At 41.2% G+C, this 23,848-nt stretch overlaps 1 protein-coding gene across 1 annotated transcript in view; it reads right to left on the minus strand.

The window, feature by feature from the left end:
• LOC147730764 (uncharacterized) overlaps positions 1 to 21,735 on the minus strand; it is a 625,137-nt gene extending 603,402 nt beyond the window's left edge. The window contains exons 1-2 of the mRNA XM_086955578.1: positions 21,431 to 21,735; positions 5,659 to 5,752 (exon numbers count right to left, since the gene is read on the minus strand). Coding sequence (XP_086811704.1) covers positions 5,659 to 5,752; positions 21,431 to 21,499 — 163 coding nt within the window. The 5' untranslated portion in view covers positions 21,500 to 21,735. The remainder of the gene's footprint in view (positions 1 to 5,658; positions 5,753 to 21,430) is intronic.
• Between the last annotated feature and the right edge of the window lie 2,113 nt (positions 21,736 to 23,848).

The following is a 23,848-nucleotide window of genomic DNA, read 5'->3' on the forward strand; positions in this document are numbered from 1 at the left end:
ACAGAGAAAGAATGAACCTGCCGAACAACTGCGAATCGTGCCACCAAGAACTGTTAATCCAAAACGCAAGAACTATACTGCCTGCGGCTTGCAAGCAGCCAAAGAGACTCGTTTTGAAAGCGCAAGTCCAATGTTATTTTCTGTGTTTTCTTTCCCCCACAGGTTTTTGGACTTTTTCTGTTTGGGTTAATTTTTAACCAATTTGGGGAGGGATGTAATGCCCAGCATAAGTCAGCAGTCCAGTGCTGAAGCCTGTATTCACACTGAACACCCACCCACCACTGATGTCACAGGTCATGTGACACAGTACCAATAAAAGAGGCTGAGCGCACGTGCTCTGGGCCAGTTGCACCGAGTATGCAGTGTGTCCTGTAGTCCAGTCATTACTAGCATGAGGGCCTAAGGCCCGGCCCTACACATTTGTCAGTAACATATCCAACTTAAGCTTGTAGGGTTCCTGGTTCTTTCAAGCTTCTTCACATTTGTCAAGACATGAATATCTAGCTCCTTCCACAGTGCTCAAGAAGTAAATTGACTTCGGCATTCAAAACCTAGCCGTCTCTCCTTTCCTCCACGTTTATATAACACCCACCTAGTAGCATTCAAGATTTCCCTAATAAGTGCTCTCCTCCCTCTTTGATGAAGGAACTCCCCCAAATTACTACTTGTGATAAACAGCAGGATTTGATAAAGCTTTTTAAAATTCTATTTTAACCAAGACTTCACAGACATGTATTTTCGAGGTTTTGCTGTTAGTGCATTGTTGTAAGTCTCAATTACCAGAGCAGTATAGAGGGTTTACAGTATCTTTGGTAGAAATGCCATGTTAAAGAGTACATTTTGACTCAAATGCTAATACTTTGCAAGATCGACCTGCGACTGCTTAGTTGTAAGTTTGTAAGAAGGAAGTCTGGATTTTAGTTCAGTGGCTTGCTTGCATTTCTGAGTATCTGAATTCTTAATAATTGAATGTCTATCTAAACTTCTAGTTTTCAAAGCCTTTCTGGAAACTGATTGTATTTTTGACTTGTACAATTCATTACAGATCCTGACAGATTTGAAATGTTACTAACTAAATTTAACAATTTACCAATTCAAACAGACAGACCTCTGACGTACTGAATGGAGGATATGAGACTTGTTTTGGCATATGTACCTTTGTAGGGATTTACGGACTTAGGGGCATATTAACAAGCACAGCGTTACAATTTTCGCTGCTTTAGGGGCAGAAAACTGCCGCTAAAGTGGCGATAATGTGCTTGATAAAATGCCCTTGAGAATTCCAATGGAAGTCCATGTTGACACCAGAACATGGGTTTCTATTGGAATTCTCAATTGCATATTATCAAGCCCATTATCGCTGCTTTAGCGGCAGTTTTCTGCCACTAAAGCAGCAATAATTGTAACGCCGTTTCTTGATAATATGCCCCTTAGATAGCCTTTAAATAGCATAAGGGAGGCCATGTACTATAGTTCAGGCTCACTATCTGACATTTTACACTGGGAATTATAAATAGAAAGTAACTAATGACTGACTGGTGGGGCTGCTGTGGAACATGGGTGTTCGTAGGTGTCCAAATAAGATATCCCAGCCCTCATGGAGATCCACAGAAAACTAAAATCAGCAGATGTCACATCTTGATCATTATATTCTAGTGCAGACCTTCAAGTGAGTCAATTTCAGTCCTATAAAAGAGGTTGAGTTCCACAAATAAAACAGATTAATTTATCCACTCCTAAGTTTTTTTTTAAATCCTGTTTCGCTGCTGATGTGCAGTTTTTGTATGTGTTCAATAATACATGTAAAATGGTTGTTGTTATCTCTGTGCACACCTTAGTTTTGAACAATGTTTAAACAGGTTCTTTTTGGCGCGATCCTTGTCGCACTGTGCCTTTCAGTGCCTTATTAAATTATGAGAATATGTGATGGATAGATCACTAAGGACGCGCTCATTTAACATGAAACTGACAGAGTTTCTTCACACATTTTCCTTTATAAGTTTCCGTTTTTTCTTCCTCAAATTAATAAGTCTTCAATATTATGGAATCATCAATTTCTTTATTGATTCAAAATTTATACTTTTTGTTCAAGTGTATTTAGTCATTCATTGAAATCATGAATAATTCATTGCGTTACATCATGCCCAATGCATATCGGGTTGAATAGAGAAACCTTTCATCAGGGGCCTGTGAATGAAAGCATGCAGGACCTTAGCATTCAAAACAAACCAAATGGATTCATATGGTAACAATACGAGAAAACAATATACACTTTATGAGATAAATTACAAGTTCATTGAAAATTAAAGTATGCGTAGCAAACATGTGACAAACAATATGCTTATTCTTAAGTTGAAAAATACGAACTCAGTGGCCAGCTCTATCTGGTAGTGGAAAAAAATGCAAGATATCAGGCTGACTTAACGTGCTAAATAGTGGATGGAATTTTTAAAAAGTGCGGTTGTGGGAAAACGATTAACGGAAAGGTCAACTGGATGGATAAATCATGCCGTGTATATGGCTGCAACACAAGACGAAGTCAAAGGGCAAAGTAAAAGCACAACACGAATCACTTACTTCATGCAACGCGGAGCTCTCACGATGATCCAAATGCGGAAACGATGGGATTAACGCTAAGCCTATCGCAAGGCTTCTTATAGTTCAGTTACCAGGTCACGTGATATCAAAAAAGTGAAAAAAGCGAAAGTCGATAGCGAAAAAGACAATAAAGTGGCTTTAGGTTGGAGATGAGAAAGTTCATCATGGTGGCGATATATGGTGAACTTGTCAAACAAAAAATAATAAAATATCCTGAAGAACATAAAAGTGAATCAGACGCTGGCTGGGTAGCCATAGCATCATAGGAGCTGCGTTTTGATAGGGTGGAGGTTCCGATCACGTGGTAGTAGGATCAGGAATGGAATGGCTAAATGCCTGAAGTGCATACATTGCAATAATGTAATAATTGGAAAAACTTTTATGCATCCTACAAAAGGCTACAAAATAGATCTACAATACAAAGGAACCTGTGATTCCAAAAATGTAATTTATGCCATCAAATGCCCATGCAGCAAAATATACGTCGGTCAAACCGAACGGAAGATTAAAATAAGAATGTCAGAACACAAAAGTATTATCCGCACCAAAAACATGAAATCTGCTGTGGCTACACATTGGCTTGAATCCAATCATCAAATTGGACAATTACAATTTACCATACTGGAGATACTCCCACAATGCTGCGATATGGATCCAGTAAAGCACCGCCTACAGCCCGAATTCTTTTGGATCAAGAAACTGAATTCCCTTAAACCAACAGGGATTATTGACAGAATTGAATTTGCATGTTTCTTATGAGGTATTTCCTACTTCAGCAAATCTTTAGGCTTAGACGCCCTCCTCACCCTCGCCATATAATATATGACATTCAGACTCAAGATTAAGCTCGCCAGCCATCCCACTTATTCTTTATCGTAGATTACTTGTTCTTTATCGTATACCACTCAGACTGTACACTTCAACCTTGGATATAATGTTTATATTATGCTCATAGTGTATTTCATTTTATATTTTGTTTGATCTCACTCAACTCACAACGCTATATGCATGCCTACGCCAGTACAATTTTACTGTATATGAATACACAGTCAATTCACCAGTAGCTTTCCGCTAACATTCCCAAGATTTTTTGTATTTGTTCACATCCATACTTATTTCCTTTATCAATCTATATTTTTTCACGTTTTTTATGTTGTGTCGTATACATTATTTACTTCCTGATCCTACTACCACGTGATCGGAACCTCCACCCTATCAAAACGCAGCTCCTAAGTTGCTATGGCTACCCAGCCAGCGTCTGATTCACTTTTATGTTCTTCGGGATATTTTATTATTTTTTGTTTGACAAGTTCACCATATATCGCCACCATGAAGAACTTTCTCATCTCCAACCTGAAGCCACTTTATTGTCTTATTTCGCTATCGACTTTCGCTTTTTTCGCTTTTTTGATGTCACATGACCTGGTAACTGAACTATAAGAAGCCTTGCAATAGGCTTAGCGTTGATCCCATCGTTTCCGCATTTGGATCGTCGTGAGAGCTCCGCGTTGCATGAAGTAAGTGATTCGTGTTGTGCTTTTACTTTGCCCTTTGACTTCGTCTTGTGTTGCAGCCATATACACGGCATGGTTTATCCATCCAGTTTACCTTTCCGTTAAGCGTTATCCCACAACCGCACTTTTTAAAAATTCCATCCACTATTTAGCACGTTAAGTCAGCCTGATATCTTGCATTTTTTTCCACTACCACATAGAGCTGGCTACCGAGTTCGTATTTTTCAACTTAAGAATAAGCATATTGTTTGTCACATGTTCGCTACGCATACTTTAATTTTCAATGAACTTGTAATTTATCTCATAAAGTGTATATTGTTTTCTCGTATTGTTACCATATGAATCCATTTGGTTTGTTTTGAATGCTAAGGTCCTGTATGCTTTCATTCACAGCCCCCTGATGAAGGGTTTCTCTGTTCAACCCGAAATGCATTGGGCATGATGTAACGCAATGAATTATTCATGATTTCAATGAATGACTAAATACACTTGAACAAAAAGTATACATTTTGAATCAATAAAGAAATTGATAATTCCATAATATTGAAGACTTATTAATTTGTGGGGAAAAAAACGGAAATTTATAAAGGAAAATGTGTGAAGAAACTCTGTCAGTTTCATGTTAAATGAGCGCGTCCTTAGTGATCTATCCATCACATATTCTCATAATAATACATGTAAGCAATTATCCCCACGCTCAAATCAAGTAGATATTTAGGAACCCTTTAATTCCTGGCTTCGTACTAAAGACTCAGATATCCCAGATTCTACCTGGGCTATGCAATAGTCTACACTAACAGAGATCACTCTTCTGCAAGCATTAAACTTATGCAACTAGCTGTTTAATGCCAATATTACTAAAATGTCACTCCTCAGAAATCTAATGAATTATGCGAGACGAATATAAATGTACTGATACAATCTTCAACTCGCCGATATGTAATCGCTATGGAATACATTCTGGACTACAATCGTACCCAATCCTTACTGTATTATGAATCGTGACGATGCCTTTGTGTACTGCTTTTCAAGCAATGTGTGATTTCATTCACCTCCCTTCCCATTCCCCTCTATTCCTTAGTCCCTTATATTCATTCCTTTTGATTGTGCTGGCGAACAAGTTCTCTTGTGTACTGAATGCAATATTAAATGCCAATAAAAATAATAATACATGCAGACAATCATAATTGCATTCCACGATTCTACTGTTGCACTTCTAAATCATCATTACATACATTGTGTAAGCCATGGTGATGTACTGTCTCATATATCATGTCAGGAGCTATGAAATGATGATATTTTACTATCAATCACATATGGAATTGCAATAAGCCACTAAACCATATTAAGACATATATTTATATCATTCCATCAGATTTCTTCACTTTGTGTGTATAGTAATTGTTGAGGACATGGGCACTATGCACAGGTCATGAATAGAATATCACAGTAGTATGTCTATCCTGATTAATAATTTTGAAATCACGCTGACAAAATCATATGATTGTTAATAGAAACAAACTAAAGGATAATCATAGTGACTTACAGTTTTGTACAAGTTCCGGAGGAAATTTAGATCTGGTAATAGCCAAAATAATGAAAATGACTATTGGCCAGATTATCAGGACACATGACCAGACCTGCAAGACAAAAGGAAATAGTGATGATATATTCTCATGCACAAGTAAAAGTGCAACTCGAACAATTAGCCGTAGTTTAGTAGAAGATACATATAATCACTAGGAATTATGACAATTGTACCACGCAGGGATAATTGTTTCACTCACTGGAAGATGCTCTGAAAGGCAATCTGAAGTTCTTTACTCAAGCCTTGCAAAAGCTGCGATGTGAACAAAAACTGCGGGGATACCCGCACTCTGAAAGACGCAGAGATAGGCACACCAACTGCATTCTCTCACATCACATTCACAGAATGGAAGGCATTCATAGGTCCCATTAGATCCGAGGCACAGTTTGGCTAGGCAGAGAGCTGAGCTCATTAAGAAAGTCAATAACTTAGCTCCAAACTGAGTGACTATCCATGTCTACTGAGAGGGGAATGATGGATTGGTGTCACTACAACGCATGCTTTTACATCGCATGCCTTTACAACGCGGTTTTTACCACGCAGTCCATTACAACGCATAATGCTTTTAGGCGCTGGATAGTGAATTATTTAATTTACTATTCCAACTCCAGTCTCCGTGGATAGCAGGGAAGGTGTTGGATAGTAAATTAAATATATTCCCTATCCTAGAGCGCCGCCCAGCGCAATGCGTTGTAATGGTATGCGTTGTAATGGTTGCGATGTAATGGTAGTGCGTTGTAAAAAATGTGTTGTAAGTGATGTTCCCCGGGAATGATGCATCTTCTGAGTAGTCAATATCTTAAGAAGATAGATAACATAATTTGAGTAGCACTTAAAGTCTCTCACCACCCCCAGGGCAAGCAGCTGCCCACAAATTCAAACTATTACATTATGACACACCTTCCATGTCTGCTTTTACATTCAATCAGCTTCAATCCCTTAAAAGCATTACCATTATTCAAAACTACAAGGCTGATTCATAAATGCATTCTTTGAACGTGTATGTATGATCTACGGCTTTCTGAAATTCACAAAGGGTTCAAGGCGTACGCCAGAAAGCCTTCAACATTTGTAGGTTTCCATGGGTACCCTGAAAACGGTTGCCTATTTCATTATGCATTAGAAAATATGCATGTCTATTGTTTAACATAGTATACATGCCCGAGTCGAGGGATGTCATCATTGTCAACAGAGTATGGGAATAAGAGATGTCTGAGAGACTATGTTGAGTGAAAAACGTGTCAGCAGTAGTGAAGCGAAAGGTAAACTGGCACACATGCAAACTGCAGACGAGTGATCCACTAGGGCAGCATTGTTATTAGCACAATAAAATCACGGCACAGGGTTGGTTAAGAAGAACATTAATCGAACAAGCTTGCACGAGTAGTCTACTGGACATAATATATTGATGGTTTACTTGACATTTGTTAAGGTCACATTGTACTATCGTTTATCATAAAGAAACAGCGCATACGGTATTACACAAACAACGTTTAAACCTCCCTAATGTAAAATGCTTAATTCCATGTGAAGAACTCCTTCTCTCTGAAAGGATATTCCTTGGAGGAGGAGGTGAGTGCAACAGGAAGAAAATGTTTTTTTCTTGACCATGATCCTTTAGGGATAACTTTAAATCTGCAATTGGAGCCCAGTCTGAGGCCAGAAGTGGCCACAATCTACAGCTCAACTAAATTGTGGAGTCAAGCAGGAAAATCATCATATGGGAGGCCGGTCGCACTGTCAATAGGCCAACAAGCAACGCCATGCTTAATCGCTGGAAGCGCGAACGTGACGATCTCTTACTGAAACGAGACCAAATTGACCCACATGTTCCATTTAAACTGGCTACTTGCTTGAGAACCACGTCAAAGCTAACGTTCATTAGTAGACCATCTTTACATGGCCAGCAGGACCTCAGCGGCAGTATAGTATCGCATAAATGATGAAGGGTGTCTTAAATTAACCTCCACTTTAGCATCACCCTTACGCTCAAGAAAGAACTCTGTATTGGGTGGATAATGGTTTTTGTTCCTGAGGAAGGAATGCAATCAGTCAATTAAAAAAAACATTTATGGAATATACAGCTACCTCTAGCATCAGGCATCCCAGTGTTAAAGCACAAAACTGGAACCAGAAACATGAAAGAATTTAGGGGCATATTACCAAGCAATAGCGATAATTATCGCTATTGCTTGGTTAGAGACAAAAATTTACCGCTGAGCTGCGGCGATTTTTACCGCAAATAAATCTTGGTATTACCAAGGTTTATCGCAAATGCGATAAAAATCGCCGCAAAGCATGAAAATCGCTGAAAAGTCAGCGATATTCATGCATTACCGAGCTAATGCACTTAGCCATGTTATCCACCTCCCATTGGATAACATGGCTAAGAACTGCTCAGGGCACGTATTAGCTTTTGGAGATATTCGTGCTTAGCGCGAATTAAGCGCGAATATCTCCAAAAGTTGGTAATAGGAAATAGCGATGTTAGCGACTGTTTTCAGTCGCTAACATCTTGGCGCGCCCACTTTGCATGTCATTAGTGATAAATATCACTGACATGCAAAGTGGGGCCCAAGATGGTCGCTATCTCCTACTAGCTGTCGCTAACTGGTGTTAGCGACAGCTAGGTAATAGGGAGATAATTTTATCTCCACTTTCCTGGCTTTTAAAGCCAAAAAAGTGGAGATAAACCCTCTTGATAATATGCCCCTTAGTCCTTGACGAACAGCCAAGTTTTCCAATGCAACTTGAGCAGCTTTTCATTCTCCACGGGCCTCAGTGTAACAGGTAGCTCATTCCAGGTTTTAGAAGCTAAAACCATGAAAGAGAGTCCGCCTCTGGCTTTTAAACAATTCCAACAGCATTTTAAAAGTAAATCATGCTCTGATCTTAAAGTATGGGGTGAGAAATACTTCCTAAGTCTATTGCATAGATAATTAGGAGCCTTCTGGTGGGAAGCCCGGAATGCAATCAGAAGGGCTTTAAACGTAATTTGATTAGTAATAAGAAGCCAATGGAGCATTTTCAGAAGTGAATGAATGGGTTGACCATTAGTTAAATCTAAAATAAGCCTTGCTGCTGCATTCTGCAATTTGAAGCCGCATAAGCAGGTATGCAAGAAAGCCCAGATAGAGTGTGTTGGCATAATCTGGGCCAGCTCTATGGCAGTGCGACCAGCGCCACCGCACCGGGTGCCCTGTTTGCAAGATTATTTTGGTTTTAAAAGCACCTGCTGCCACTTCCTGGCCCCCAGCAATTTCCAGGCAACAATAAAAATGTCACGATTACTCCGGTGATTAATGTTCTTCCTGGAAAGCATCTGAGTTTTGTCTGGTTGAGGGTTTTACCTGATCATAAAATAGTGCAGATAATTAAGATGCCTGCTGCAAATAACATATGCCATGCAGATCACAAAGTGCATATTATGTAAATAGGTCAGTGGTTTACTTCTAAGGGACATCCTTTTGTTACTTGTACTTTATAAATTAAAATCCTAATAGTGAATAGCGAATCATTAGCTGTCATCAAAGAACTGCATTCACACTGCATAGTATAGATTAGAGCATAGACTAATGTTGAAAAGAGGGTTCATTTAGATAGAAATCAATTCCTATTACTAAAGAGAACCCCCAAAGATGCTGTTCCGTTTACAATTCTGAGTTTGGGCATCTCCAGACCAAGCTCTCTTAAACTAAACTGCCTACCAGATAACGAAGACCTGTCACTCCTACACCTTGTAGGCCTCTGGCTTATGCAACATTTCCTATATACTGATTTACACATGTATGATTGATTGTCTCTGTGTAATATGTGTGTGAAGAAAAGTGCTCTGACACCCTACACTGGTATGAGTGCCACTATATAACTATTAAAATGCATATGAAGTTAGAGTGGTTATGGAGTCTTGAGGTGCACTGTTAAATGGTGGTGGTGAGAGAATCCATGATAGAGGGTTGTCACCACCTCCACCATGGATGGGGGGGCACCAACAAACATTGTCAAACCGGGTGCCGCCAGCGCAAAAGCAAGCCTTGGGCATAATCCAATCTCTATGTAATGTCCACATGCAAAATAGTTTTGGCAACTTTACCAGGACATATTCAAGTGTCTTCTTTAGCGCCCTTAAGATGGCAAAGTACATAAGCGGATGATTAAATTAAAAACTGAACTTGCATGTTAAAACCTGACCAAAATCTATGGAGGCAATTCAAGGAAACAACACAAAGTTGTTTTGGAACTTGATTAGGTGGGGTTGTGATGATGAACCGATAAATCTCGCCTCTGGTATTGGGGCACAGGCCTGGGTTGATCATTTTACCAACACATTTTATCCAACATGGTGTTGGAAAAGGGGCCTTGAGTTCGGATGTTTCCGTAGATCTTGCTCCTATTAATGCTGTAATGTCACCTGTAGTCACTTCTGCCATCACAAGTTTGGAAGTTGTGGAAAATGGAGGACGTATGTATCGCCATTGTAAGCCAAAAAATGTTTTAAGGGCCTAGTCCTGATAAAATTCCATCTGACACCTATCACAACAATCTAATCATCTGGGTCTCAATCCTAACTGCTGCCTACAATGCAATCTGGGAATATGGGGTAGTCCTCGCTCCATGGAGAGCCGCAGTCATTGTTCCTCTGCATAGAAAAGGTCCCCGGAACGTCCCAGACAATTATCACCCAATCTCTCTAGTTGATAGTGTGGTAAAAATCGATGCAAAATTACCAATAACTCAATTAGAGACTTGGGTCGAGGACCAAAATAATATTTTGTATGCATTTCAAGCCGGCTTCTGCAAATTTCAAGGTACAATTGGCCAAGCAACCAGGTTTTACTCCATCTGTTTGAAATACACCTTTATAAAACATTCAGGCCGTTTGTTAACATTTATTGACCTTAGAGCAGCCTTTGATTCTGGGGAACGGCCATCCTTTTGGCACGCACTGGAGGGACAGAGTGTCAACATCAAGCTTTTGCTTGCCAGAAGGCTGCTCACCAGAATAATACAGCAGTGGTTAAATGTAGCCCCTGGTGGAGTGCACATCAAGCTTTGGCATAGAATTGGGTGTTAGGCAAGGGTGTGTGGTCACAACTAGAATATGTGGGCAATCAATTGCAAGCTTTAAATCGGGATAGCCCCATAATCGGGGGGTGGGGGGGGGGATAAAACACCAATCTTGCTGTTCACCAACTATGCCGTTCTACTGGCTTGCAATCAGCCTTCCATGCACAAACTCCTTTAAGGTTTTGAATTGCATTGTTCCAAGAAGTAACTCAAAATACATATTTCAAAAACTAAATATATTCCATTCTATTATTAGTGCACTAAACAATTATTTCAGAGTTGACAGTTGCCGCTAAAACAGGTCAGTTCCTGCAATTACCTAGGGATAAGGTCCAACGCTAATCTAACCTGGGACAAATAGCAGAAAAAGAGTGAAATGAGCATGGTCCAGCAGTCAAATGGTGTCCTCCGTTTCTGCAGCAGCAAAGAGAATTCAAGCCAGCGCTACAAGCATATCAAGCCAAAGCACTCGCTGCGGGCTTATATAGCGCTGAGATTTGGGAGTCCAGCAACGCAGCAGGTCTCCAGAAAATTTAACATCAATTTCTACACTGTTTATTACAACTTGGCGCTGGGACCCCAATGGATTTAAACAAGAAGATGTTAGGGTGTGTGAATTCAAGAAATGTTTCAAAAAAACACTTTGGCAACTAAAGTGATTTTGGTGTCTTTATTCCACCATTCTTATTCAGATAATATTGAAAAAAACACGATCAACATTTTACGTCATGTCAAACATGGAAAAAAACTCAATTAGAAAGTTCAAAAAGACATGAAAAACAGAAGAACATTCGACAATTAACAGGTACAGAATTAATAAAGTGACCATACATATGTAACAAACATTGACCAGTCCAAGTTTGAAAACAGGTGGTGGCAAAAATTATTTACAATATTTCAGAAATGCAGCGTGCCACAACAAGCTAGCCTAAAGTGTAAACAATGCAACAGGCTAATTGCCGTGTTCGCACACAGGATTACTCTGTGTGTTAAATGGGTATTGTGACTAGCTGGTAAAGGTCGACACGTTTCTGAACCCTTAATCATTTTGGGGGTCTCCTCAGGACCGGGACTTGGTCAGAAGGAAGCACATAGACATGAGTTGGGCTTGAACAACATTGAAGCCATTGCAGCTCTAAACCACTCTGGCATTGAATATGGTCCAAATCAGGTTTAATCAACCTACCTCAAACCATTCTGTGAACTCTGGGATCACAGCCATTCTTACAAGTTACTATGGCTCAAACATATTGCAATTACCCTCAACAACATTGGCTACTATGCATATTGAACCAATCTGGAAACCATTGGTCCATATACCTTAGATAGGCTATGGGGAACTATTGGTTGTGGATGTCTGCCCAGAACAATGGAAAACATGTTGCTTACCCTAAGGAGAATGAAACCTGCATTTGGGTTTGAGAACTATATTGATCATATATTGTCACTGAAAAAAGAGCACTGTTTTGTAAAATTCAGCTAGGAGGCCTCCCTGTCAAATCAGGCCGGACTCCAGTAGTGATTTATGCCTTATAACAAGGATTTTATTACTGTATACAACAAACTGTATGGCTTATTTCTATAAGTTGATGGAGGAAATTAGTTCAAAAATAAAATTTGACTTGCACACCATGTTATAATTGCACTTTAGAAATGCGTTTAAACTGCTGCAGTAATGTTTTTACATAGAAAATGACACGTTAAAAGAATGCGCTTGCTGCATAAATGTGAAATAATCCTTGTTATTGCCACAAATATTATATTAATCACTCATATAGTTAGGGGTAAGGGTGCTTATTGAAGGTTATGCGAAGTTATGCAGATTCTTTGTTTGTTTATGGTAGCCATTCTTAAATGGGTCCCTTTAGTTAGGTATAAAAGCCTTTTTCTCTTGACTCTTGCTTATGGCTTCATAGACGTTTTTGGAATAGTTTGCCTAGCACCAGCAACTTGCTTAAGAACGTCCTGACTTCAAACTCGTGTTTCCTTCAGCTCCCTCGCCCCATCTTAGGTCATTTACCTTAATACAATGAGACTTGCTGTGATTGTTATAACAAATAATAATAAAACATTGTATGTATGCCTCATCAGAATATTATTGCTAGTTTGCTCCACATCTCTGGCAAGCCTTTGTCTTCATATTAAAACTCAAAGCGCATCTCTCAACTTAGGTAAGGAGATTCTCATGAGAACCTTCCCTGATGTAACAAAGTCCTGAAATAATGTTTAACACTATAGCAACGTGAATGTTTACCGTGGGAATAGGGAGAAGAGACATCGGATGTGGACGACGCCATCGGATGAGCGGTTTCCATTGGCTAAAGGAGCTAATATCTAATGAGTTTTGATGCATTATTGTGTGATTTTATATTAATGAGTGTTCCTAGTTAGAGTTTGGAGAGTTCTCAATGCGAGACCCAGAGACCCAGACCTGCCTCCCATGCCATGAGACTCTTCTCCTGGAGAGTTGATCTTTTGCTTTGTGATCAACAACTCCTGCAAAAGGTGACTTGTTTCTTTTTATCGAATGACCTTTTCTGATCAATGCTACTGCAGAGATCATTCTATGGTTGATGGGTGCTCGTGCAGCTGAAGGGAACTCGACTGCGTTTCCGGAACGACTCTTTATGGGAAGTTATTCTTTTATTCTGACTCTTGCTCATTCCCAAAAAGGACTCTTCAATTAATGTAGTGAAGTTTTCCATTATGGAGCACTCTTTATTGATGTATGCTGTCCCTAATGAATCTTTTACTGATTTTTCTTCAAAGCGACTAATCTGACTAAAGATGACAAAACAGTATTAATCCTTTTAGATAAATAAAGGTGTCGAAAATTTCACCAACCTCCCATCATTGACTGAACATTTAAGTTTCTAACCGTCAATGATATAAGAATAGTTTATGTTTTTGTTCCTGCTCCAATTCACAAACGGTGGCAAAGGTCCATTGACCTTTCAAGAGCCATCAGGATTTCCCAAGGATAAAGCCTATAAAAAAAAAATCTTTTACAGAGTTTTATATAGCACGTACTAGACCCAAATTGGGTATCAGAGTGCTTTACAAAGCACCGGTTGCATTACATTTGGACGCATTAATTTTTTTTGTTGGGCACGGGGAGATAGGGCCAGATGTAGGAAGGCTATTACCGGTCGGTAACGGCCGAAATTAACGAATTTCGTCCGTTACCGACCGGTAATAGGCTTTTCTGATGTAGGGGCCAAAATTAGCGATTCGGTAATTTACTGAATCGGTAAATACCGATTTCTTAAATACCGATTTGGTAAATTACCGAATTCCTAATGTAGGGAGCACTTAAATGAGTGTTTATCCCATATTAGGATGCGTTATTTACCACCAACTACAAGTTGGTGGTAAATAACGAAAACACCCTAAAAGCAATTTAATGCAAATTGCTTCAGTGCCATGTTGCAGACATACATGCCCTTACACCCATACACAATTAAGGGGTGCAACAGGGTGTCAAAGTGACACCCTGCCACCCTTCAATGTTTTCCCCCTTTTACCGAATCGGTATTTACCGATTCAGTAATTGACATTCATTCCTATGGGCCTCCAGGCCATAGGAATGAATGGCAATTACCGAAACGGTAAATACCGATTTGGTAAATACCGAATCTTAACGATTCGGTAATTTTTACCAAAGGATTTGCTACATAGCATTTACCGATTCGAAAATTCCGAATCAGTAAAATTTGGTATTTTCGAATCGGTAAATGCTATTTACCTACATCTCGCCCAAAGTGACTTGCCCAGAATCACAGGATTTTCAGCGTCACTACCGAGACTGGAACCCAGGTTCCCAGATTCGAGGTCGACCGCCTAGCCTTTAGGCCAACTCCTCTCCTAATCTCAAAACCATACTTGGCTAATCCTCAGGCGACAGCACTGACACATGAATTAAATTGATCTCGTCATACCACACTGGTGTAAACACATTTAACTCCCCAACTCTCTCTAAACCTGTAGTGCTGCACCAAAGCAGTCCAAAAGGCTTCATACTCTCTCACTTCATTCTCTTCAATCTGTTGTGACACCACAGTACTCCTCCTTCTATCATTCAAAAATAGTATACCACTTTCACTCATAACTATACTCTGCTCTAGCTTTAAATTTCATCTCCCAAACACATTCAGATCATTACACAAGCACTATTTGTCATAGAATCGAGGATGATGATACACCAACTGAAACTCTACCCACTTAAAACAGAGTACTTTCTGATTCTTTTCACTGAACTGCAACTTCCTGGTCCAAATATGTCTCAGCAAATGTCAACACATCATTGTGAAAGACACTCAATGTCTAGGCCTCTTCCTGATTCAGAATATGAACTTCAAGCAGACTTCAATTCATTGTCAAAAAATGCCCAGCATCAGCTCTGGAAACTACAAGTTATGAAACTAATCCAATGATTATAAGGAACTGATTCAAACCCTCAAGTTGTTAAAGCTGGACTATGAAACTACTGATTTAATCCCGTCCATTGTTAAAGCTAGACTATGAAAACACTGATCCAATCCCTCGCATTGTTAAAGCTAGACTATGAAAACACTGATTCAATCCCTCGCATTGTCAAAACTGGACTATGAACGCTGGGATTAAAGCCCTCGGGTTGTCAAAGCGGGACTATGAAAACTCACTTCAGAGTTCAGAAACTTCACCTCTCAAAGTTACATTACATATAGAGACTAAATTTGCTCAGACTCAAAAAAGTGTGATCCTATATCTCTGATCCTGAGCACACTGCTCTAGCTCCAGATTGAGATCAGGAGTGCCAACAAACCAACCTGCATTACCCATAAATCTGCTGACAATAGTTCCCAAACGTAACTAGCCCAGAAACTGGCCATTTTCTGCGACTAACAACAATACTGAACCAGAGACTCCTCCTTTCTTGAAATCACTGCATTCACAAAGTCAAATGATCTAAATAAATCCTTTTCTAGGAGTGCTCCAGGAGTCTGTAATCCCAAACCCTGGGCATTATGGCTCTATCCCCTAAAGAATCATTAATAAAGATGTTCATACTTATTATTTCAATTTCACCATGTACCGTGAGGGTTTGTGCTCCGTGCTAAAAGCTTCGGGTTGGAAAAATCTGCATTCCGAAATTAAGACTGGTATATATCCTTATTACTATTCACTGCTCTGCTTATTACATACACACTGTATAATATATTTTTCTCATTTCGGAATGCATGTTTCTCTATAAATGTATATATTTATGTTTATGTAGCACCTACACATGTGCTGTGGCTTACTTCAGTAAAACATGACTCTTGAAATCTCTAGATCATAATCTACCCATGTATAAAGTGCACTGTTCCCCTGGTCTAGTCCTCACTTTTATTAAATATAAATTACATAAATCAGTATATAAATGGTGGACCAAAATGATGGTATGAGTCATGGTATTAAATATATATGTACATTGATGCTGCCAGTTTTGAATTTTAAAGCATGCTTACTGGAAAATGTTTGTGCTACAAGAAGTTAAACATGCTGTTTTTCAGACCAGTACATATACTGCTGTAGATACAAAAAAGAACTTTAACAGCAGTGCTTCTTGGTTGCCGTATTTGAATTGTATATATATTTATGTTTTATACTACAGAATTTGATATCTGAAACTAAAAAACTGAAAAATAAAAATGATTTTTTGATAAAAAGAAATAATATAAAAAAACAACCCTGCCTTGTGTTGTATTAAAGAATTCGCTCATGATTGTGACGATATTGAAATAAGAAATGATTTACGTTAAATAAATCCTCAAGGATTACTGTCTTTTGAATTGATCTTACCCATTTCCTTGGGGAATAGTGGGTTGCTCTGTTCACTGTTAGATAATTACACTCTAGGCAGACGGAATTGAAACCAGCCGGGCATTCTGGCTGGATTCCGACGGCTCAAAGAACCCATCGGTCACTCGAAGACCGGCCCTTAATCCTAATGGACGGTGTTTCCGCCTTTTGATTACGTTGCTCGATTTCTGACAGGCTTTCCATGTTGGGCTTTCCGACATGGAACGGCTGTTGGAAAATGAGTTTGAGGGCCCCTAGCAGTGCCCCCTTCTCCTTTTGGCCTCAGGTTGAAGGCCAAGGGGGCACCTATGATGCTCCCCTGTTGATGATCCCTGCACCATGTGGTGCACCTGAGGTGTCTGCACGCGGTGCAGAGATGAACACAACCTCCCATTTCCCTATGGGAGCTTGTACTACAGCTGGTTTACGGATGTAGCACAAACTCCCATAGGGAAATTAGAGTATGTGACCTCACTATCTGCAGTCCATTAGGCAGTAGAACAATTAAAAATACAAATAAACAAATTGCGAGTATAAATCTTCCCTCTTTTAAGAAAAAATGCAGATATGTCCTGTTAGAAATGGGGGTTGCTAGTTGGCAATGGTTTGCTCCTTTGTCCAAATAGGGACCCTTGCTTCTAGTCAGGGTAAGGGGGATACACTCCTAAAATAACCCCTGCTCACCCCCTTGGTAGCTTGGCACCAGCAGACCGGCTTATCTCAGAGGCAGTGTGTAAAGCATTTGTGAACACAAACAGTAATACAGTGAAAACACTATAAATGGACACAACACCAGTTTAGAAAAATAATTAATCTTTATCTAAACCAAAACAAGACCAAACGACAAAAATCCACAATACAGTATTAAAATAAGGCTTCCAAATGGTAGAAATAGTTCAGTTCAATGCAAGTTGTAAATGCAACACTTTTCTCAAAAGTACCTTAGATGCGTCACGCAAAACGAACAAAATGGCCGCAGGGAAGGTGATGCGTCAATTCCTTACACTCAGTGGAGGTGATGCGCTGAATCCTTACTGCGCGGGGAGTTGATGCGTCAGTTTCTTACTGCGGTTGTTCAACAGTCTTGGCGCCTTGATGCGATGTGTCGATCCGGTATGATGCGTGGTTTCTTGCAGCCACACAGCAGGCTTGCATTGGAATCGGTGCTGCGATCTCGTACTTCGGAGATCGTTACAATCGATGCGTCATGGGGCGATTTCTCGAGCCGCGGCAAGTGCTGCTGCGGTTTCTTCAGCGATGCATCGGAAACAGGTTCACATCCGTCACGATTCTTCGATGTTGCGTCAATTTTCCAGATCCCAGCGACAAATAGCCTCCAGAGGTCCTAAACAGCAGCAGGCATCTCTTTGCAGGTTAGAATTCCCAGCAAGGAAATTCAGGGGAGCTGGTGGTGAAGTCTTTGTGTCCCTAAGACTTCAGAACAGGAGGCAAGCTCAGTTTCAAGCCTTTGGAGATCATCCTCAAGATGACAAAGCAAACAGCAAAAGTCCTTTTTTCCTTTCCTTGGCAGCAGGCAGCCACTGCAGGCCAATCTCAGTCAGCAAACAGCACAAGGGCAGTATTCCTCCACAGCTTATCCGGCTCTTCTCCTTGGCAAATGTTTCTTTTGATTCCTAAAATTGATCTAAAAGTGTGGGGTCTGGGCCCCACTTTCTATAAACACAAATCATTTGTTCTCTGAAGGCAGAGAGTGTCTGTACCCAGCCAAACCCAGTTTTGTCCTCACTGGTGCAGCTTCCTGGCAGGAGGTGGAAACAGATTTGTTGAAGGCAGACTAGGCCCATTCAGGAGAAAAAGAAATCTCCTCCCCCTACTCTAAATGCAGCCAGGTCTATTCAGCCCAGCCCTGACTCATCAGACTTCTGGAGCCGCAGCCCCTCTCCAGCCCCTGTCATCCAAAAGCCAAACGTGCAATACACAAAACTAGCAGAAGCATACTGGATGGTTAGGCAAGAAAATACCTACTTTATAAAAGTGGTATTTTCAAACACAGAATGTAAAGATCGCCCTCACTAAAAGATGCATTTTAATATTCTGAGTTTAGGCATACTAAACTATATTTTTCTACCTTGTTCCCAGGGCCAGTTATGTTTATAAGATGTTATAAACAAACTTCCCATTCTGTCCTATGGAAACAGGTAGCCTTGCAATAGTGAAAGACGAAATTGGCAAGAATACACTATCAGGACATGCCACAAACATCAGGGCATGTCCTACCTTTAACATACAATGCACCTTGCCCGCAGGGGTACTTTGGGCCTACCTTAGGGGTGACTAATATGTAGAAACAGGAAGGTTTAGGGACTGGTAAGTGTGTGCACTTGCCAAGTCGACATGGCAGTCCCAGGTTGCACACAGGCTCTGCAATGGCAGGCCAGAGTAAGATTATACAGGCTGCTTCTGTGGGTGGCACAATCAATGCCGCAGCTCACTAGCAGCATTTCATTTACAAGCCCTGGACACACACAGTGCACTATACAAGGGTCTGACAAGTAAATCAAATATGCCAATCAAGGAATCACTAATCCATAACAACTATTTATAAAGGGAGCACCTGCACTTTGGCACTGTACAGCAGTGACAAAGTGCCCAAAGCTACTAGACCAGCAAAACGGAGTCTAACACACAGCAAAAACACAGGAGGCAACTGTAAAAAACGGAAGGGAGACCCACGCCAATGGTGCCAGGTCTAACATGCCCCTAACAAAATTGGCAGAAATGAGAACCAGGTTCATGAGCTTTTCTAACTTGGTCATAGATCTTTTTCAACATGTTAACTTCTCCAATAAAGATGTGACACAGACCCTCTGTGACAAACTAGCAAAAAAAAATCTGAATAATATAAATGTCATTTGTCAGGAATTTCCTTTAGCCTGTGCATTAGGCTTCGATTTCCGTCTCAATCTTTTGGGATTGGAAATTAATGATTTGCTTCTACAGAAATGCTCCCACCTTATAGAACAGCAATGACATGTTCTTACCATGACATATGGGGCTCCCACTGATTCCTGTTTTTCCAGAATTATGCAGCTCATTGTTTATACTATCTCCAAACATCTTATTACATCATTCAATGGAATAATTGATTTGGTCATCTTTCCAGGGGCCTAGAAGCAGGCTACAGTTATCCCATTAATTAAAAAAATGCACGCTAATCCTAGAGAGCTAAAACACTTCTATATTACTGATGCCTGCCAAAGTCTTGGAGAGAGTACTGAACCAAGATCTTGCGCTTCTGGATAACCATGGTCACCTGGCTCAATTACATCCTGGTTTTATAAGTGGCTGCGACACAGAATTGTCGCTAGCAGATGTCACAGATTATATCAGATTTATTGTGGATGGCGGAGACTCCCTGCTCTTATTTCGTTTGATCTCTCTGAGACATTTGTTACCATATGCCGTTCTGTACAAATGTTCAAATTCTTGGTGGCCCACTGAGTTTGGTACTCTTGCTATCCCAGTTAAATCAGCAAGGAATCCGGGAATGATGTCTGATGATAGACTGACATTTTCTACTCTGGCGAGTCAGGTCACAGCCTCCTGTTTTAACATGGTTAGGCTTTTGAGGAAAATCTACCCTTTTAAGAACTAAGGGGCACATGCATTAAGTCCACATTTTGCGATTCCCAAATAGTGAATTTTACTGATTTGCCATTTGTGAATCGCAAAAAGCCTTGCATGTAGGAATCGCAAAACATTGTGCAATTCCTTAACATTACCTAATAGCGATTGCTATATTGCGAAGCGCTATTAGGTAATGTAGGCCCATAGGAATGAATGGTATTGCATTCACTACTTGCAATTATCAAATTGGTATTCGCAAATAGCGAAAGCAAATCCAAGGGTGCCCGGGTGCCTAAGGTCCCCCGAAGCACCCAACAAATAAAAGGTAAGGGTGCGCATGCCCTAAGGGCATGGGTGTGCTTTACATGCGCACCCTTAACTAAGGGTGCCATCTTGTGCACCCATGCCCTTAGGGGGCACTTTGTAAAATGAATTTTTGTGCATTTTTCAATGCATGCACATATTACCATCAACTTGATGTTGATGGTAATTAGCGTTTCTTAAATGCACAGTTTACATTCAGGAAAGGCTACATGCATCAGCATTAGGGAATCACAAATTGCGATTCCCTAAATGCATTCGCAATTTAGGTAATCGCAAAAAATTGTGACTACCTAAATTGCGAATGACAAAACCTACATGCAGAGGAAAATACTTTTTTCCATTCACAAACGAATGGGGAAAGGCTTGATGAATGTGCCCCTAAATTCAAGCTGGCACATTCCCAAGTGACATTTTCAGTAAGCCTGAAAGAATTTAGTGGTACCTAGACTATCACTTAGTCATTGGGGGCAGGGGGCAGATCCTTCTCCAATGCTACGTCTAAATGATGGAATTCTTTGCCCCTCCTAGTTGTCCTTAGAATGCCACAAGAAATTCAGGAAAGCCTTCGATTTACCCTCTGTTGTACCTCTTGCTGATTTAATCATCTCTCACTGCAATGGGTTTGCAGTTGAATAGCGCCAAGACGCCCTAGAATATTTGTGCGCTTTATAAGTTCTTTTTCATTTCATTATATTTAATTTCTCTCTTTTGCCCTGGGTCAAAGTCTGATAAAAATAGAAATTACAATCTCCGTAAATGAGTGCCAGAGACCACCCCCTGGACTTACCTGCACAAGCAAGTGTTGCACTGAACACCCTACACGGTACTTTTTAGGGGGGATGTTCGAACCCGTTGTCATTGGAAGACATTAAAAGATTCACTTGGTCAAACACGTTTTGTTTTATCTATGGGGTTTCCCGGCACTTACCGGTTGCCTGCGGGCGCTCAGCCAATTCTTCCACAGTAGAACACCGAGTTGATGAAAAAAGGAAACCATGATGTCAGCTGGGTACCGTGGCGGAGGCCGGGGTGAAGGGTCAAAAAATGATCAGAAATCAGAATCCGGGTGGAACTGCCATCTCTTCGGACTGACGCGAAGAGATGTTCAAGCTGACACAAAAGTTCACTGGTCTATGTTGGAACTCACGGCAGGCTGTCCTCACGAATAGTATTACAGGTCGAAATGTCAAAAAGCACCTCTTTTATCCTTTGGAATCTTCTTCCCCTCGTGTGGCGGAGGCTGGGAGCAGTTGGCGCAGGCGGCAGGGGACAGGGGGTGGTGCGGGTGAGCTCCTTCTGCAGAGGTAGTGACTGCTTTCAAGGAGCGGAGATGCTCTTGGCACGCACGAATTCTACAAAGGCCGGCCCCCTTTCCTCCACGCAATCACAAAACAGCCCGGGCGGACACACCTTGGAACGTGCCTCGCCCGTTCAGTGACAGGTGTGTCGGATTTAGAGAGGAGCAACAGGGCTGCGGATTCACCCCGGCTTTTGACAGCCCTCAGGCTGACTGATAAGACTGGGGCGCGAAACCAAGACAACGGGTGGCAGCTAAAAACAGGCGCCCGCCAAGTCTGGAGGGTCGGAGGGGGGCATACATTGGAATCTTGTGATTTCATGACACTGACAGGTACCAATTAATGCCTGACGCGCTACCGGTCCAGGCCAGTACTTAACGTCCGAGCTGCCTGCCACGGCAACTTTATTTTTGTTTTAGATTAATACTTTATTAGCGATAAAATAACGATACAGTGAAAAGCACTATGAAATAAAAACGTAAAACAAGAAAAAAAAGAAAAAACATCGTGGATTCAAGTCTGTAAGCCAATTTTGCCAAATGTTTGAAATTGCATAGAAACGCATTCTTGTAGTAGCTTATTAGAGCATTATTATGCAACTAATGAAAGAGAACTTCAGTCTCTCTTTCTAAAATGTCTGAAACACTGGCCAATACCAGAAGAATTTCAGTTTTGCGCTCAAACTACATTATGTTGTGTGACGTCACATTTCCAAGATTACAAAATTACACAAGTCAAAGTTATCTGTTATCGACATTAAAAAACACGAATGACTAAGGTGTATTCTGTAGACAGCTACTTGCACTCCATCCTCCTACCTGATATAATCTCCTGTTACGTCGCTTTCAACCCGTAAAACCGTAGCAATCAATGTGTTCTACTCCTATTCAGCCATGTGGCCTCTACAATATTCCCGCCCAATGCCTAGTAACTACATTTGAATGTTCCGACCTGATAGCTAGTTTTTCCCTTACTTTTTTTAACGCCTTTGCTGTCTAGCCCCCATATTTGTATTTGGTGTTTGCTGTGGATAGTTGCGAGCCCCCCACCCTCCCGCCGACCTCCAATGGAAGATAACTACTTAAGGGAAAGAGGTGCGGCCTTTTGTCTGTCACTGAAAAACACCGACAAGCGCTAGACAGCCTCACGGAGTTAAACATACAATGCTGAGCTCTCCCTTGCTCGTGGACAGGGGAGCCCGCAGAGTTACACGAGGACTTGGGCAAACAGCGAAACCGGCTAGGCCGCCTGTCAGTACTAAACGCGATGTTGTGGATGAATGCATGAATGCTGAGTTTCGTCTTGTACAGCACTGAGAATATGTACGCCCCCAAACGGTTGATTGCTTCCCACGCAGTGCACGTGTGTGGCGATCCTCGAGGTGAGTCGACGGCTCCTATTCCGAGCACTCTTCGCAGCCCAGTTGCTGGTCTGCCGTTGCCACACTCCGGGTGGCCAGAGGCACTATGTTGTTTGGCAACATGCTAATCTTTACAGGACAGACCGGCTTTTCAAGGCTCTGGTCTCTGTAGTGCAGCCCGTAAATGCCACAGGAGAATGTCGGCCCTTCACGCAGAAGTGACGGAAAACTGGTAAAATGGGCCAGTGAAGTCCACCAGTGTGCAACCGCGGCCCGTGGAGGGAGTTGCATCCATATTCCGTTTTTTAGCACCCACCGCCCCGCCCCTCCCCCACCCCACCTGTCTGCCCCACCGCAACTCCCTCCGCGGGCTGTGGCTGCGAGTGTGTGAGGGAGATTGGGGAGATGGAAAGACGGGGTCGGGGATTAAGAGGAAGACACGGCCGTATTGAGTGACACCTTTGTTCCCTGATGATGGCTTAACACACCAGCAGGAAGCAGACAGATCAATCCTGAGTATTGGATCGTAGCAGCAAAAGATACACCAAGGGGTATATTCACAAGAATCCATCGCCAAATTAGCAGCACTTTATCACAGCCAAAGTCGTGATAAAATTACCCCACCATTCACAAACTGGTGCTAACAGCTGCAGAACTTTTTCCCACAATAGCAGCCGTAAAAAAACAG

The sequence above is a fragment of the Lissotriton vulgaris genome, chromosome 2_1, assembly GCF_964263255.1.
Source record: "Lissotriton vulgaris chromosome 2_1, aLisVul1.2, whole genome shotgun sequence".
Lineage (NCBI taxonomy): Eukaryota > Metazoa > Chordata > Amphibia > Caudata > Salamandridae > Lissotriton > Lissotriton vulgaris.